Here is a 15,981-nt window from a genome sequence, read left to right on the forward strand (position 1 = left end):
GGATTAAACAACTTGTGAAAGAAAATATCCCATGCATGTCTTTTCACCAGCAACAAAGCCCCTTTACACTGCTAAGTAAAAATACATTTTTGAATGAAAGCCTGCTTAAACAGGCCATTTTTTTTCCTACAGTCAGCAAACCATTTTTACACGTGTTGAAAACTGTTAACATTTCTTTCGTTAAATTCGGTTTGGCAGGTCCCTCAGATTCCACACTGTCTCTGCAGCCCCAGGACCTCCTAATGAAGTTTAGAGGTCCTGGGGCGCACAGGAACCAGCATAGCCATATTGCCGTTTCTTGCGCAAATGCAGCTTGGTGATGTGGTGAAATACTGTTGAGTGGGTTAATATATCCCACAAAAGACTTCACACCAAGTCCTTGGACACAGAAGGTTGGTTCTATCAATCTAGACTAGGTTCCAACTGGAGATGAACCATTTCAATGGAGGCTGACAGGATAAGCAGCAGCAGCAAGATAATAGACACTTTTGGTCAGGGCAGCAAAACACTCCAGTGGTGACAGTGGACAGCAGGATATATAATGCAAAAGGGCACCTCAGACAGATGGGTCCATGTCAGGATGTGCCACAAAGGAGGAGGCACTTCATAACACAGGCAGCGCCACCATTTTCACCAAGACAGCTGTGGCATCCAACTTCTTTTCCAGTCTAAGACAAAGAAGGCAATAGCTCAGCTGGGTGCACGCATGGCTTTAGTAAACAAGGATTCAGCATAGAAGAGAGCGCAGGAATTTTCTGGTGAAAACTACAGCAGAGTTTAAAGGAGGGGGCATGAACCAAACACCACTGCCAAAGGCCTTGGCCGGTGTGATGTGGTTAGTTCCAATTTATGGGCCTCTGCCATACCCAATGGGCCCCATGGAGATGTAGCATATCAAAACCCTTGGAATTCAGTGAAAAACTTAAGAGGATCGCATTGATCACTGCATAGTATTATGGTTGCACTTTACGTGCGTTGGCCTGCTTTTAGGGCTTCCTTCAAGTGATTTTCTTCTCATACCTCGTGGGGTTTCTAGATACGCCTTTCCAGGGTGATATGGCGTTTCTCATGTCCCTAGATGATATTGTTATTGTGTCCTTCCCGCTATCGGATTCCTTATGTCCACAGTTTCGTAGTTCTGAGTATTGCTAAAGTTTTCTCCTGTCATATCATTTTCTCTTCTGTAAGATTTCAAGTAGGTTATCCTTAGGATTGCTACTTCATTGTGTAAATGACAGACTTGTACGCCCCCACATCTGCATTCACTTTTGCAATGACTCCCCCAATGAGAGGGTTTATGCTAGTGTCTTTTATTGCAATTTCCACTAGGAACAGATTCTCCCCGTTCTCTGCATTTTGCTGGCATTGCTGCAGCCCATTTGTCTGCAGATATCCAGTTTCTTCCCCAGGCGGCGTCCGACAGGCCCCACGGCGGGTTCTACTGTGCAGCATGTCCATCAGACCCCTTACACTCACTGTGACTCATGGATTTACACTTTCTCTGGCATCCTCTCGTACCTGCTAGGGGCCCACTTGTGGTGATCTGTTGAAATGCCCCGCTGGCCTTCTCTCGGTTCCCAGCATGAAGACCCAGGCTGCTACTTTCAATCCTCTGCGCTCCGGTCTTACCGAACAGTGATAGTCACAGCGGGTCAGACTGCACCCATCAGATCTGCGAGAGTGCCGGTACATGCACCACGCTGTGTATTTCTAGCCCCAGTAGCCCACTTCAAGTAGTTAAGTGCCCTTTGTGCTCGGATGCCATTCTTTGGCTGAGCCACCTTAGTGTGCGCCCACTCTAGTTGCCATTGTGGCTCTGCCTTATGTTTCGCTCCCACTTTACTTATACTGCAGGGTTGTCTTGCAATTGTTGAATTGCTTGTACTGTGTAATGTCACTTAGAAATTACTGGGTGCATATATACGAGGCTAAATGTGTTTTATATTGCATAGTATTCTTAGGTTACCTACCTGTGTGCATATATTACAGGAATGTCTTCTTAAACACAAAGCCCCAACCTAAATATGTCTTAGTGCTCCTCCTGCACTACATTGAAAGTTTGGAAGGAACAAGTTTAAAAACACCTTGCTCATCAACTAGGCTGGCCTCTGAGAAACTATCCACATGGATGAACTGAACTCCAACTCTCTCCCGACCCACCCACCCACCCCAACATGAAGTACCATTATTGCCCCATATGAGGCCGTAGAATGTTTTGCCATTTTGTATGTGGTTCCTGGTCCTTTTTCTTCAGAGTTGTTATCCAGTCTAATGTGGTGGGGCTCAACAATTAGCAGATAGTGTCTTTCTGGTAGATCAAACGACTCCCAGGGTGGGGGGTTAAGGAGGCAAGAGGGGGATTGGGCGGCGGCGAAGTTGTACAGTAGCTGTGGGCAATCAACCAGGCGCCCCCGACAGTGTCTTTACTGGCTGGTGGGCAGTGTTATCACAAGTCACTCCTGCATCACGCATGGACATTTTAGCAAACAGGGAGCGCTTTTCTCACTCTGAACCCTTAAAGGTTAGGATTAAAGTCACAGTATATGTGAATTTGCATAAACAGACATTGCAAATGAGAAAAAGGTAAACATTTCTTGTGATTTCAAAAATATATTAATGGTGATAAAAATTGTTTAAAATGGTCTTTTGTTTAATTGAGATAAACTAAAGATGCGCACCATCCAGTGTATCAGAAATGATATTTTATAAGTTACATATTTGAATAATAAAACATTTTTAACAAAAACCTAATGCTTGTGATGGGAAGGTTCAATACATGTGTGTTCATTTGAAGACTAATTTAACTATCTGAACTTTGTTGATAAAAATGCAAATCAAAGTAACGCAAGTCTAGCATTTAGTTAAAAAGGTTACACATCTAAAATGTAGTCCCTTTTTGGAGACAGAAAATTAATGCCATATGTTATCAGCTACCCAGAGCCTAAGCATCCCAATACAGGGGCAGCTAAGACAATGTCTGGCAAGTATGGATTTAAAGTGTCTGGGATTCAAGGCCAAGTCCAGAGCCTGTATGTTTGCCAGAGACATTTGAATGTTGTGACTGCCAAACACTAGTGGCACACTTGAGGTTGGAAGCTGTGTTCAAACGTAGTGTCCAATGAACTTAAAAAATAGGGTTGCACTGCATCTAAAAACCTGGTTTATGGCTGTGATGCATCCCAAAGTACAGAGAAGTAACCTAAAGCAGAGACCTGCCGCAGCCCTTCTACTGCGACCTGCCAAACATCACTTGAAGGCAAAGTAGTGCTGGGCCATGCAGATACCAGACTTTTATACTGACCAGAGGTAACTGGGACCAGTGCTTCCTCTGCCCCATCTAGCCCGTCTGAGTAGAAAGCCTCTACTTGAGGTTTACCCTGTGTGGTTAGACAATGCAGGGTCCACCAGATGACTGAGGGCTAGTTCCCAGTAGAGTCAGTTTCCTATAGTTCGAGAAAACCATAAACCAAGAAACCTACATTTAAAATCCCTGAGGACACTGCTTAAGCTCAACCTACCTGCACAGCCAGGCCACCGTCTGAATAGTCGCATGCAGGAGAGCGGCACTGTACCTCAGAGTCAGATCAAGCAACCTTGATAAATTTGGACTGCCTTACTTCAGGTGAAACTTACTTTTCCTCAACATTTATGTTGCTTAACCACAAACTGACAGACCTTTGGCTTTCCAAACACTTTCTAAATGACAACTGAATGGGCTTCTATCTGACATGTGGATTGGTTTCAGAATAAACCAGACTTGTGACAATCCTAACTTGGTTGACCTGCAAGCACAAAGGCTCAAGTGGACCCCGAACTAACTTGTACCTTAACTTGGCAGGGTGATTGTTACCAGTAATTCTGCATTACTCATTCTCCTACAAACATTTTCAGTAATCTATTACATGTGCATTGACTTATTGAAAGTTAGAAAGTTTTCACTCGAATCTTAACTACTGTGGTGATTTAACAAGTGAACCGCTGGGCTGTCACTGGCAAAATCAGGTGGAATTGAGGGTGATCTAGGTGCTTGGTTCTGGGCAGCCCCCAAATACATAGGGCAGAGGGGCAGAAAAGGAGTGTTGCTTACCTGCAACTCCTGTTCCCCATTGGTATCTTTCATAGATTCACATGCTGTGAATATCACCCGGTGTCAAGCTAGAGTTTGATTAGGTCAGAGTAGCACGTTTGGCGTGGCCTGTTCAGAATGATAAGGCTTACTCGGCACGGATGAACTCTGATCATTTGTACTACCCGGCGTGTGACTGGGAAGGGAGGAAACAGGTTGCTCCATGGGAAGGAGAACTCATTCCCCCACTGACCCCTGATGAGGGCTTAAAGCAAACGAAAATTACCATAAATCCATGTGGAGCTCAAACAGTTTATTTTCAGATAATAGAGGGTCCAATATTTTCTGTTGTGGGTCAACATTAAGGCCAGTTTACTTGGACTAAGATGGTCTCTGAAGAGTGAAGCGGTACCCCTGAAATGTCCTCTAAGACCAACTACCTGGTCTGAAAAATACTGCATATCATCTAGCAGAGAAGATGTGCAATACTCTATCAAGTGGCCTATCCAGTAGTGCAAGCTCTCTCCCCCCTCCCCCCAGAGTATCCAGCTTTATGCTCACCTTCTCAAGCCGAGATGAAGACACAAGGAAAAGGACAAGGGGGGTCTCTATGGAGGTTCCCTTGATATATTGCATTAACACAATCAGTGGGTGAGGCAGTCCTTCAGCCGATGCATCTAGACTGTGAAAAATACTTAACATATATAACTGTTCCACTTCTCAGCCGTCTGCTCGGAAACAGTTACAATGTCGACAGTCCGCGAGAGGCAAGGCAGAATTAAATCTTGAGTATTCAACTCCAGTCTGTACAGGGACATTACTCCAGAGAGGGTGAGGAGATGGGCTTTTACAGGAGGAAAACATCATAGAGAAGTTTTACCTTTGTCTTGAAAGAATTAGATTTGAAAGACATTTAACGAGAATGTGGGGCCTGGGCATAGACTACACATTTATTCAACCTCCATTTTTTATTCAACCTCCCATTATTACTATCAGACATGGATTTCAAGCCTTATTTGAAAGTATTAAAAAAATATAAAATGTTACCTGCATTGCACTCTTGCCCAATTTAACCACCTCAAACAGCATCATATTCTCTATTCCATTCTGATGATGATGCCCATTCATCCAATTTGGGCCTCCAGGCTTCCCAAGTTCATTTCCTACTCCTTTTCCCTTCTCACCTGGACCTTTTTTTGCCTTCTTACATGTCTAATAAAAAAAAAAAATAGGTGTTAACTTGTGGAAACATAAGCTATTGGAAACAGTTGTCAAGAAACTAACAAAATGTAAGCAATTGGTATTTTATACATATAGACTATGTAAAAGTTACTCATCTTAAAATCATAAGTGTAACCACCATTCCGTTCCACCAGGTTGATGGGATGATCCGACTGTGCATGCAACATACGAAGGAACCCAAAACCCACTTCTGTACTTGAGTAAAATTCACCAAAATACATCAACTCCCAGATCTTTGCTACACAATGTTTCCATTTGAGAGAAAGTAAAGGAGATTGTTGTAAGGTAAGAACAGGAAAGGGTAGCTGTCTGCATAGGCCAGAGGTAGCAGTGTGGGGAGGAGAAAAGGTTGTTTCCTCTGTTGGGTCTTTTCATGCTTTGCTAGTATTTCTAATGTTTTTTCATACCTTTATGCCTTGTCACGTCATGTTATGTTATGCCTATATACTTATACACCTACTCCTCAGCTTTCAAAACGCTGAGCGCTCCCTGCCTCTGCAAACACAGCAGGTGCCTCTGGACAGGAGTGACATCAACTCCACAGATGAAAAAACAAAAGCTTAGTACAGCTATGGATATATTGTTTGTTTCTGAAAGCAAACAAATACCAGGGTACTTTTTCAGTAAAGTGCTGAATTGCACTAAAATTGTATTATTACAACCCACAACCCAGCTCAACAATTTTAAAACTGGACTTTAATATATCCATGGTAAGGGCATAAAACTAGTTCATGGGAAGCATCACATCGCCACTCGATCCATCCACACAACGACTTTGTTATGCAGTTTTCCATTACCGAACTCCAAGCTCAAACATTTAAAACCAAATGCTAAGAACCTCATCCAAATCCCATGCTTCCCATGTCATGCGACACATTTAGTCTTCCAAATCTACATAGAACATTCAAACGCCATCTTAGCGTGTAGCCCTCATGTCATACTATTCCACTAATACAACAAATGCTTAACTTAATTGGCACTACATCTCTAAACGTGAATTGAATGAAGGAACTTGCATTAAAAAAAAAAAGAATCTAAAAAAAAAAAAACATTTTCATCGAGCTAAAGTGCAAGTGCATAATATTAAGAATCAATTACACATTATGTTTTCATGCGTGACAATCTCACAGGCATATGAGGTAAAAAAAGCAAAGCAGCAGCATATTTCAAATGAAGTGCAAATACAACCCAAGTGGGTCTAACTATACCACCAGAGAAAAACCCTATTCTAAAATGTGTCACACAACCAATTGGGCATTTAAGCCCCATTATATCCAAAATTCATCAATGGATTAGCAGTAAATTCAAACAATTCATATGTATGGTCTTACCCAAGTGGGTAATTTCCATTATTGGCAAACCTTTTTGTGTCATAAAAGTATCTCAAATTCATCAGTGAACTAGAAACAGATTCAAACAGACCATATTAACAATTCATATACATGGTGTCACCAAAATGGGCAATTTTCATGGTCCCAGTCCTTGTACCAAAAAGTATAAAACCAAGACACAATTAGTCCAAAAAGCTGTATAGTTCCTCGTCACTTATATCCATTAGGCTTAAGTGTCCCCATCTGTATTTTAAGCTTTGATTCCAAATGGTACCATTTTGCGTTTATGCTCTACATGCAGTAATGCCCTAAAAGACATTAATGAAACATCGCCACTGTGCTCCCCCTTAAAGAGCAAAGCGAACAGGTAATTGGCTTCAACATTTTATTGCCCTGTAATGTTGCAGTATACTTAACTTCAATGGTCCCATCATTGAGCAGATACATATTTAATTACAAGGTCACTCTAGATGGTAAACCATGAACTTGGTGAGACGCATGATCACTTGACCAATTCTCCAGCTCTTTAAATGATTATATTTGACCTCACTACCTGTCTTGGCAAAAATCACACTTTACATTTGTGACACTTGTAAAAACCATTTGCTCTCACTGTTTTGCCAAGCCAATTCCTGTGAGCTGAACTGGATTCCCTCAACATGTAGCCTGTCCTTTAATGACAGTGCTTTTGAGAACGTAATCTGCAGGAATTCTGTTAATACTTTTAGAAAGAAGTGTAAAGACTAGCCATGCATCACAGAATGGTGAGGATTAGCCACCTAGAAGAACTGAGTGTACCCAATGTACTAACCCACCCTGATCCCCCTCCTACACACCTCAGTGTGCTACTGTACACGCCCGAGGACTAGCCAAACTACACATGAACACACCCACAACCTAACTAACGCTCGCAAAAAATCCCAGAAACTGTACCTTACCCCTATGGACACAACAAGCCGTTGCGCAAAACCATAACATTAAATTCCAGCCAATTTACACATTAAACAGACAAACAGCCCCGCTCTCCCACCAAACATAACAGACTTTCACATACAACAAACAACCCATGCACTGGGCCTCACCCTTACGGATACAAGCCAGTGCACACAATCAACCCATCTGCAACCCAACACACAGATGCCAGTTTCTCCTGGTTCTGGACCTATCCTATCCCTCCATCCTCAGTAACCAGCCGGTCATCTTCCTTGCAGAGCCACATGAGCGCCTGCAGACTGCCCCTGGGTGGTAGCGGTGCGTGGCATGTCAACATAACATTTTGGGGGTTAAAAGTTACATAACTTTTTGATAAAGTGATCTTTGGGACAAGAAATTCCTAAATTCATGCTTCTGTTTGTAAAGGGCGGGAGGCACATTTTATAGCACAGCATAGGACCATGCTAGGGTGGCCTTTACACCTCCTTCAAAGGTCATGAAAGAAAGCTCTTCTGGATCCAGGTCTAATCCGACATACAAAAACACCTTTCCAGCTCAGCATCCGCTCCCTGTAGGTGCCACTCTGCTGCTGAAACACTGAGCCCGTCTCACATACCAAATCCCCTGAACGCTCTGGCGTTTAACTTCCATGCTCTTGGACAGCACTCCCTCCTTCCCAACCTTCCTGCATGTTGATTGGCTGCTGAAAGGGTCAGCTGACCCAGGGGCTCCAACCTAAGCATCGCCCCAGCCAGCCCCAGGGCAGCCAGCTAAGGGGTACAGCAATGGGCACCGGTTTATAGTGATAATGTCGAAATACAAAAAGTCGAAAGTCAAAATGTTGAAAAATAATGTCCGAAAAAAATGTGAATGACTTTAAATTCTGTTCGAAATGGGCCAAAAAACATGTAAAATAAAAAATGACATTCGGAAAAAAAAATGTTGGCCATTTGTTTGACATTTTTGACTTTCGACTTTCGACTTTTTGCAGTCAACATTATAACTGCACACCATGGGCACCTCCCAATGTCAGTTTGCCCTGGGCACCATGAAAAGCAAAAACTGCAGCAACTAAAATGTAAGGTGGCAGGATCCCTGTGGCACAGCCAGTGCTGTACTTCAGTAGTCTGCCACTACTTTATTATTTACTATTCAACTTTGCTACTATTGTGTGGAATCCAAGTGCACACTATATTTTGTCACTGCTTTAAATCTTACTGCACTGTGTTGAATCAAGGTACCCTCTAAAGTTTGATATCTGCTTTAAATCTCACAGTGCTCAAATTTTCATTGCCACTACTTGACATTTTGCTGCATTGTGAAGTTGAGCCATTGTGGTGAATCCGGGCGCGCTCCAGTGTTTTCCACTTTGGATCTTGTTGCGCTCAGAGGTTCTCCATTGTGTTGAATTCAAGTGCCACGTAAAATTGATAATTTAAAATCATCCTGCGCTAAGGTGCGCCATGGTACTGAATCCTGCTGAATGAAGAGCTCTGCCACTGCGCTCCCCTTCCGTTCTTTACCCCAGCCCACCTCCTCGCCACTTCCCCGACTGGCTCATCATAATAGGAAACCGTACCGCTAGCGAGTCCCAGGGCAGGCTACCCAGTCAGCTTGCAAGGGACAAGAGCACCTCACCTGGGCACTTCCATCGCCAGCCTGCCTGTTCGGCCCTGGCGTCCCATCCTCACAAACTATAGCTGTTGCCATATGCAGCAACATACAGGTAAGCAACATCGTCACAGCAGTAAGGTTGTATTCGTCCATAACTCTTAAATCTGGCTTGGTTTCATTTGACTTTAGTTGTATTGAGTTACATCACACTATCCCCTGCCACACTGCAAATCTGACACGAGGTTGGTTACATTTTGCAACCTCCTAGTACTGGGCCACCACAGGGAGGCTTTCACACTGAACCAGATACATCTAAAAACTCCCAGAAACCTGAAGCTCCTGAGACAGAGATACAACCGCCAGAGAGACCTTAGCCACTGTCAAACAGATAACTACACAAAACCCCACAAGGCAAGATCAAAACATTGTGAGAATAGTCACCTAGCAATACAAGGGGATCAGGAGCCATAACAAGAAACAGAAATACAAGCTTTTAGCACACTGAACCCCATACAGCCACAAAAGAAACTAGCGACCGGAGGCTCCCAAGCCCCACGAGACAAACGGATACAAACACCACAGAAGGCTGAAAACTATCCAGGATCCTACAAGGAAAGACCATACCATCAGAGAGTAAAAACAATCTACCAAGCAATACAAGTGAAAGCTTAAACCTAAAGATCAGGAATCTCACACACACATATATATGGGATACATTACTCACCGTAATCGTATTGCTGATGCTTGTATCTGCTTAGATTCACATGCTGTGCATAGGCCGACATCTAGTGGAAGTTGCGGAGTATTACAGTTTGTTTTTCGAAACTCGAAAATGTGCGTCGACACATTTGATTAGGCTATGCAATTTTATTTCACAGTTTATTGTACATCTACAAAAAGGCTTACCAGCCCAACATGGATAACCTTGGGATGATTCATTTCTGGAGAACCTCACCTCAGCCCAGCCCAGCAATAGCATATACGCGCTGATGATAGATACATTCTAAAACACTAATTACCACAAAATTAGCAATGAAACACTTTTGGGAATTGCCTATAAAGCGGATCAAACCACAACATCACCTTGCACCAACATCCTCATACTTAACTAGAAGTATTAGGAAATTACTATGCTTGAATGATACCGGTATGTGCAACTACACACCCTAAAAATCCCAAGAGCAACTGTTTGGGGTGAACTATGGTAGGTACGCCAGCACAATCATCCCAAAAGTGTAATTTTTCAAAATCAATGTACCATTCCTCTGGCCTTCAATGGATTTAAATCCCCTTCTATGTTCCTTTACATGGAAAGTAGGGGATGCCCCCAATGCCACTGTTTTCTGGGGACTTACTCCACTGTCTTTTCCTAACATTTACTGAACATCCTTTAACAGGTAGAGCAGTGATGGCAATTTGTTTTCTTCAAGGTGTGTATCGAAATCTAGAAAATGCACAGCTGATGAATCCCAATCTCTGATGTAATCGAGTCACAGTCCAAAGAAGTGAGATTTTATTTCCTCCCATCAGTAGACCCCCTCAGGGGATCATTTCCAACTGATAGTCAAATCTGCCTTCCACAATCGCTTCTGCTGTGAGCCTCTACTCTTCAAGCCTTACAAGCAGACCGGTAGTTCTCTCTGGGGTTTTGGTATACATTAATGATAATGCTGGGGTGAACATCTATGCACCAGAGGAGTGAAGCCTTCCTCCATAATGTGTACTTCTGCAAGGACAAACAATATGGGCACTTGGGCTACTGCCTTTGTGGCATCACTGCTACATGCATGCTTTGCAATGCTTTATCCGCTACTTTTTCAAAAATCTCAAAAGACTTACCTTTAAAATGCATGCAAATGAATCTAGAACATTTTAGCCATTGCTGTTCCCTGCAAATATTTCCCCTTTACATATATTCCTAAATCCTGCATCTAATTCAAAGCGTATGGGATGCTTGGCTACGATTTGACCCAGCTGAATTATTTGCAAAGGCCGATTCTTGAGGAAGGGAAAAGGGTCTGGCACCTTTACCATTGCTTCCAGTCATATCTTTGAAACACGACGGATAATCTAATCATTAGCAAAGGCATGGATGAAATTTCAAGCCCCACTGACCCCAATATTTTAACCTTTTGTTCTTAGGGTAAAATTGCTACACTGTTAACTACTTTGTCCCTTCTGTGGCAGCTACACTGGAATCTGATGCAGTATACCCTTAAAGGAAGCCAAACAAGTACGGGGAAACTGCACAGAAGAAATTGGTGGCGGCGTAAAAGTGAACATGGATAGGTACAATGGGGGTCAGCATGAACACAGAAGCAGGGCTCCATCAACTATGGATATACGCTACCACATTTCCCCAATTAAGTAAAAATAGGCTTGAGGGTATGTGTGCACGTTGCTGGCAGTGCCTGCATTACATATCAGCAAAAGGATTCCGATATTCAATCCCAGCTCATAACTGATACCGATGAGGTATCAGTTTTATTTGTTCAAATATAAATGGTAGCATTCACCCGTTTCGTGAAATTCGAAAAATCTGCAAAATAGGTCCCTCCTGGAATCGGTTTATTCAGTGGTAAGCCTTTAAAGGAACTTTCTGGCGCTTTATATTTTTATCACCAAAAATACTCCTGCTCTTAAGGGGCAAATAAGTGACCTTTCTGCATTTTCACCAAAAACCCAATTAACCTTCTACATTAGTAACATCAGAGCCATCACATTGAACCAACGGGAGCAAGGATAGGCATATCCTTATGACCATAGTGCCCGAAACGATCCTCTTGTAGAACTTCCAGCTCTTCACACAGTCATGCTGCTGGCAGGTCCCCACCCCGGTTTAGTTACTGCAGGCCTCCAGCACAGAAAAATTGACATTCCTTAATATCTCGTACTCTTGACTGATTTCACCATCTCACCAAAGGGGCACGCAGGAACTTTGGAATCATCTAACTGGACATATCTGGCCATCATTATCCAGCCATTAATGCTCTCAGTGTACTGAGAAGCTTTTAGAGCTGGCGTAGGATATGCATACATACCTTTCACTTTCTCTTTTGTTTTCTCTATATTCTATCCTTATCCTTTTCTCTCAATCACTTTCTGAAGCAGTCTGATCTTCTAATCCTATGCTTAGATCCATTGGCATGGCCTTTTTCTGCATTCCACTCGTGCTATCAACTTGAATTTTTACACCTGACTGAACAGGTATAAACTGTTCAACAGTAAAGTAACTGAAGATCAATGGGCCAAATGTTTTACCATTGAGTGCAGGGACGTTTGCATTGACACATATTTCAATGGCCACCCCATTACATGTATGCATATTTGTGAAAAGTGCTAGATTTTGCATAACATGGAGGCACTTGACAGGTGTTTGGAAAGAGAGCCTCCCCCCAGAGCAAAAAAAAAGCACTGCCCTGGCGTGTGCGCTCCTATCAACCCCAGGGAAACTAAATTATTACTTTAAAAATTCATTTTCTTAAATCCTGCGCATGCTACTTCCACCACACGCTTTGGGGTGGGGGGGGGGCATCTGCCAGGGGCATTGCACCACCATAGAAAAGGAGTTCCACCCCTAAGAATGTGAGCCCCCAGAAAAAGAAAGTATCCCCTGCCCTTATGAAAAAGGAACCCCCACTCCCACCCCGAGAAGGAAGCATGCATCCCCACCCCCCAAGCAGAGAGTGCTTGCCCTCCCGGACAGGACTCACGTACAGAGAAGATTTCAGGGAAACTATACCTGCAGAAATAAAACAGAATCGACGCAATAACACCATACATCACCAAATCAAGAGTAACTGCCACTCAACACTCACCATTTATGGAAGAAGAGCCAGAGGAAAACAAAAACCTAAGATTAAACCTAGAAGAACTTTGACGACACAGACGCGCCAGTACCAACACAACTAGTGATCAACCTCTAAGGAAACCACCACCTATCAGAAGACAGCAACAATAAAGCCCAAACCACACCTCTAAACTTCACTGCAATCTATTAAACGCAAGATCCATGTTAAAACATTCAACAGAGATCTTCGACAACGGCACGGACATCCTATTCATCACAGAAACATGGCTGGACGAAAAATACAGAATCACACTCCAAAGCTGCCTCCCACCCAACTTCAAATGCCTCCAAATAAACAGGAAAAATAAAAAAGGAGGCTGTCTCGCAATAGCATTCAAAGAACACCTAAAAATAAAAACAGATGACCACCTCAACATCATCAGTTGCGAAACCATGGTCATACACTTATCAGCGAACCCAAAAACCAACGTCACATTCATCCTAGTGTACAGACCACTGTTCTATGATGCAATCTTCATTGATAACTTCATAGAAGCAAACACCAACATAGCCATCAAGCAAGAAAATCGATTATCCGGAGGGATTTCAACATCTGGTTTGAAACAAGTCACGCAAACTCCCAAAATTAACTAACCAGACAAATTAAAACCATGAAACTACAACAGCTAGTCAAAGGAGCAACACACACACACACACACACCCTCAATGCCATCTTTGCCCTGGAAAAAACTGGGTGGTTGACAAGACACTGCAGGTGATAAAGACTGACATTGATACAGCAAGACTGCTGTGGACCTTGCAGCAGTGACATCCTTGTCCTTTCGATCCTCCAGAGGGGAGTTCAACAGGTCCTTTAAATGTTACACGTCCACCTCGTACAGTCCACCCTCCTGCTCCACGTCCCAAGAGACATATACAGGGGCTGGTTGCAGGCCTTCGGTGGAGCAGCATCTACGCCGTCCGCAAAGCAGGATGCAAACACCCAATCAAGCCTGACTGGGCCCGGAGGCCCAGACCCCCACTGTCACACCCTGGTTTTGGGGGGTGGGGGGGGGGGGTTGTACGACACTTCAAGGAGTGGAAGAATATTACCACAGGGTGCTGGACATTCATCATGGGCACACCCTGCAGTTTGAACATGGGTGCCCGCGCATTCCCCCTCCCGTCACAAGAAAGGAGATGCACATGGCATGGCTGCTGTGAGAAGAGCAGGCCATATTACCTCTGCACCTCCGGGGCTCCCGAGTGTACTCCTGATAATTTTCTACGGTCCGCAATATATGGTTAGGGGGATGGCGTCCACACCTGGACTTAAAAGGCCTCAACAAATACCTGGAATCCAAAAAAGTTAGGATGGTCACGATGCAGCAAGTTCTCGGACAGCTGAAGGAATGGGATTTCCCGGGGATGTTGGACCTGGAGGACACCTACTTCCACATCCCCATATATCCAAAGCATCAGAAGTTCTTGCACTTTGTGGTTTTGGGACGTCCTGATCAGTTCAAGGCCCTGCCCTTTGGCCTCAAGTCGGCGCCAAGGGAGTACATGAAGTGCCTGGCCCCGGTGGCAGCACACTTCCGTCTCAAGAGCATACACATCTACCCTTACCTTGATGCCTGGCTCAACTGATCTCCCTCTCAGGCCCTGGCGCTGCAGCACACCAGTGAGACCATATGCCTTCTGACATATCTCCATGATTCTCCATCAACTTCCTGCATAGTGCCATTGTATAACGTGCTGTTCTGGGGGCCCGCCTCAACACAGTGGGATCTCCATCGTTCCCGTCAGAGTAGAGGGGGCAGCTATGTTGGTGAAGGTGCATCGCATAGCTTCAGCCCAGCCGACGTTGGTGCACGCCATCAATTTGCTGCTAGGTATGATGTCCTGCATTCATCTGATCCCCGTTCTTCAGGCTGCAAATGAGACCTTTATAGGAGTTCTCGGAGTTCAGGTGGCACCAGGTCACGGGAACATAGACAACCAAAACTACCCTCAACCAGGACTTCAGGCATGCAGTTCAGTGGTGGGGGTGTGCCAGCGTCACACTCAAGGGGCCCCCATTTCAGGCTCCCCCTTCCAGCCTAAGGTCACGACAGACCCCTCTCTGGACAGATGCGGGGGGGGGCTCACACTGGGCAGTCCGATACCTTTGGCATCGGAGAAGGATCTGCATATCAATGTTCTAGAGCCGAGGGCTGTGTTTTGGGCCCTCAAGTCTTGCCAACCTCTTCTACAGGGACGGGAGGTGAGGATCTTCACAGACAACACCACCATGTTCTACAATCATAAGACGGGTGGGACCAGTTTCCCTGGCTCTTTCCCTGGGGCATTGGGCCTTTCTTCAGGACATGTTTCCCGTCCCATTTAATCTGGCGGGCATCAAGAACACGATCCTGCCACGGGTGGGAGCTCCAACAGGGACAAACATCCTGTCTGATCAGAATGTGAGGCCGACCCCAGATCGACGACTTGGTGACAGCAGCAAACTCGAAGTGCCAAGCCTTCGCCAGCAGGTTTCCCCAACCGGGCAACCTGGGAGATGTGTTTTCATTCACATGAAAGGGCTTGTTCCTGTACTCGTTCCCTCCAATACCTGCTGCTTCAAGTGATCAACACTCAAATGATGCTGCAGCAAAATGATACTGATCGCCCTAGCGTGGCCTTGCTAGATCTGGTACCCGGAACTGCTCTGCATGGCGGTGGCACCGGCTATTTGGCTACCTCCTCTTCCGACCTTTCCAGAGAAGAAGTTAGGATACTACATCACAACGTACTATCACTGAACCTCATGGCTTGGCTCCTGCAGCCTTAAGAGTTTGGACATTATGATATCCCTGTTGAGTTCTGGAAGGTCCTGGCCAATGCTAGAGCATCCTCTACACTTTCGTGTTACGTTCACAAATGGAAACTTTTCACTCTGTGGTGCTGGGCGCAGACGATTACATCTCTACGCATCACAGCCCCAAAACTACTGCTGTACCTGT

The 15,981-nt window shown here is 44.4% G+C and overlaps 1 protein-coding gene across 6 annotated transcripts in view; it reads right to left on the reverse strand.

Annotated features, from left to right (window-relative positions):
• The window catches only part of STAG2 (STAG2 cohesin complex component), a 2,060,662-nt gene that overhangs the window by 1,689,176 nt on the left and 355,505 nt on the right, over positions 1-15,981 (reverse strand). For all 6 annotated transcript variants that reach the window (XM_069612659.1, XM_069612661.1, XM_069612663.1 and 3 more), the window contains exon 6: positions 5,114-5,278. In XM_069612659.1, coding sequence (XP_069468760.1) covers positions 5,114-5,278 — 165 coding nt within the window. The remainder of the gene's footprint in view (positions 1-5,113; positions 5,279-15,981) is intronic.

This window comes from Ambystoma mexicanum, chromosome 5p (assembly GCF_040938575.1).
Source record: "Ambystoma mexicanum isolate Mex_15411 chromosome 5p, UKY_AmexF1_1, whole genome shotgun sequence".
Classification (NCBI taxonomy): domain Eukaryota; kingdom Metazoa; phylum Chordata; class Amphibia; order Caudata; family Ambystomatidae; genus Ambystoma; species Ambystoma mexicanum.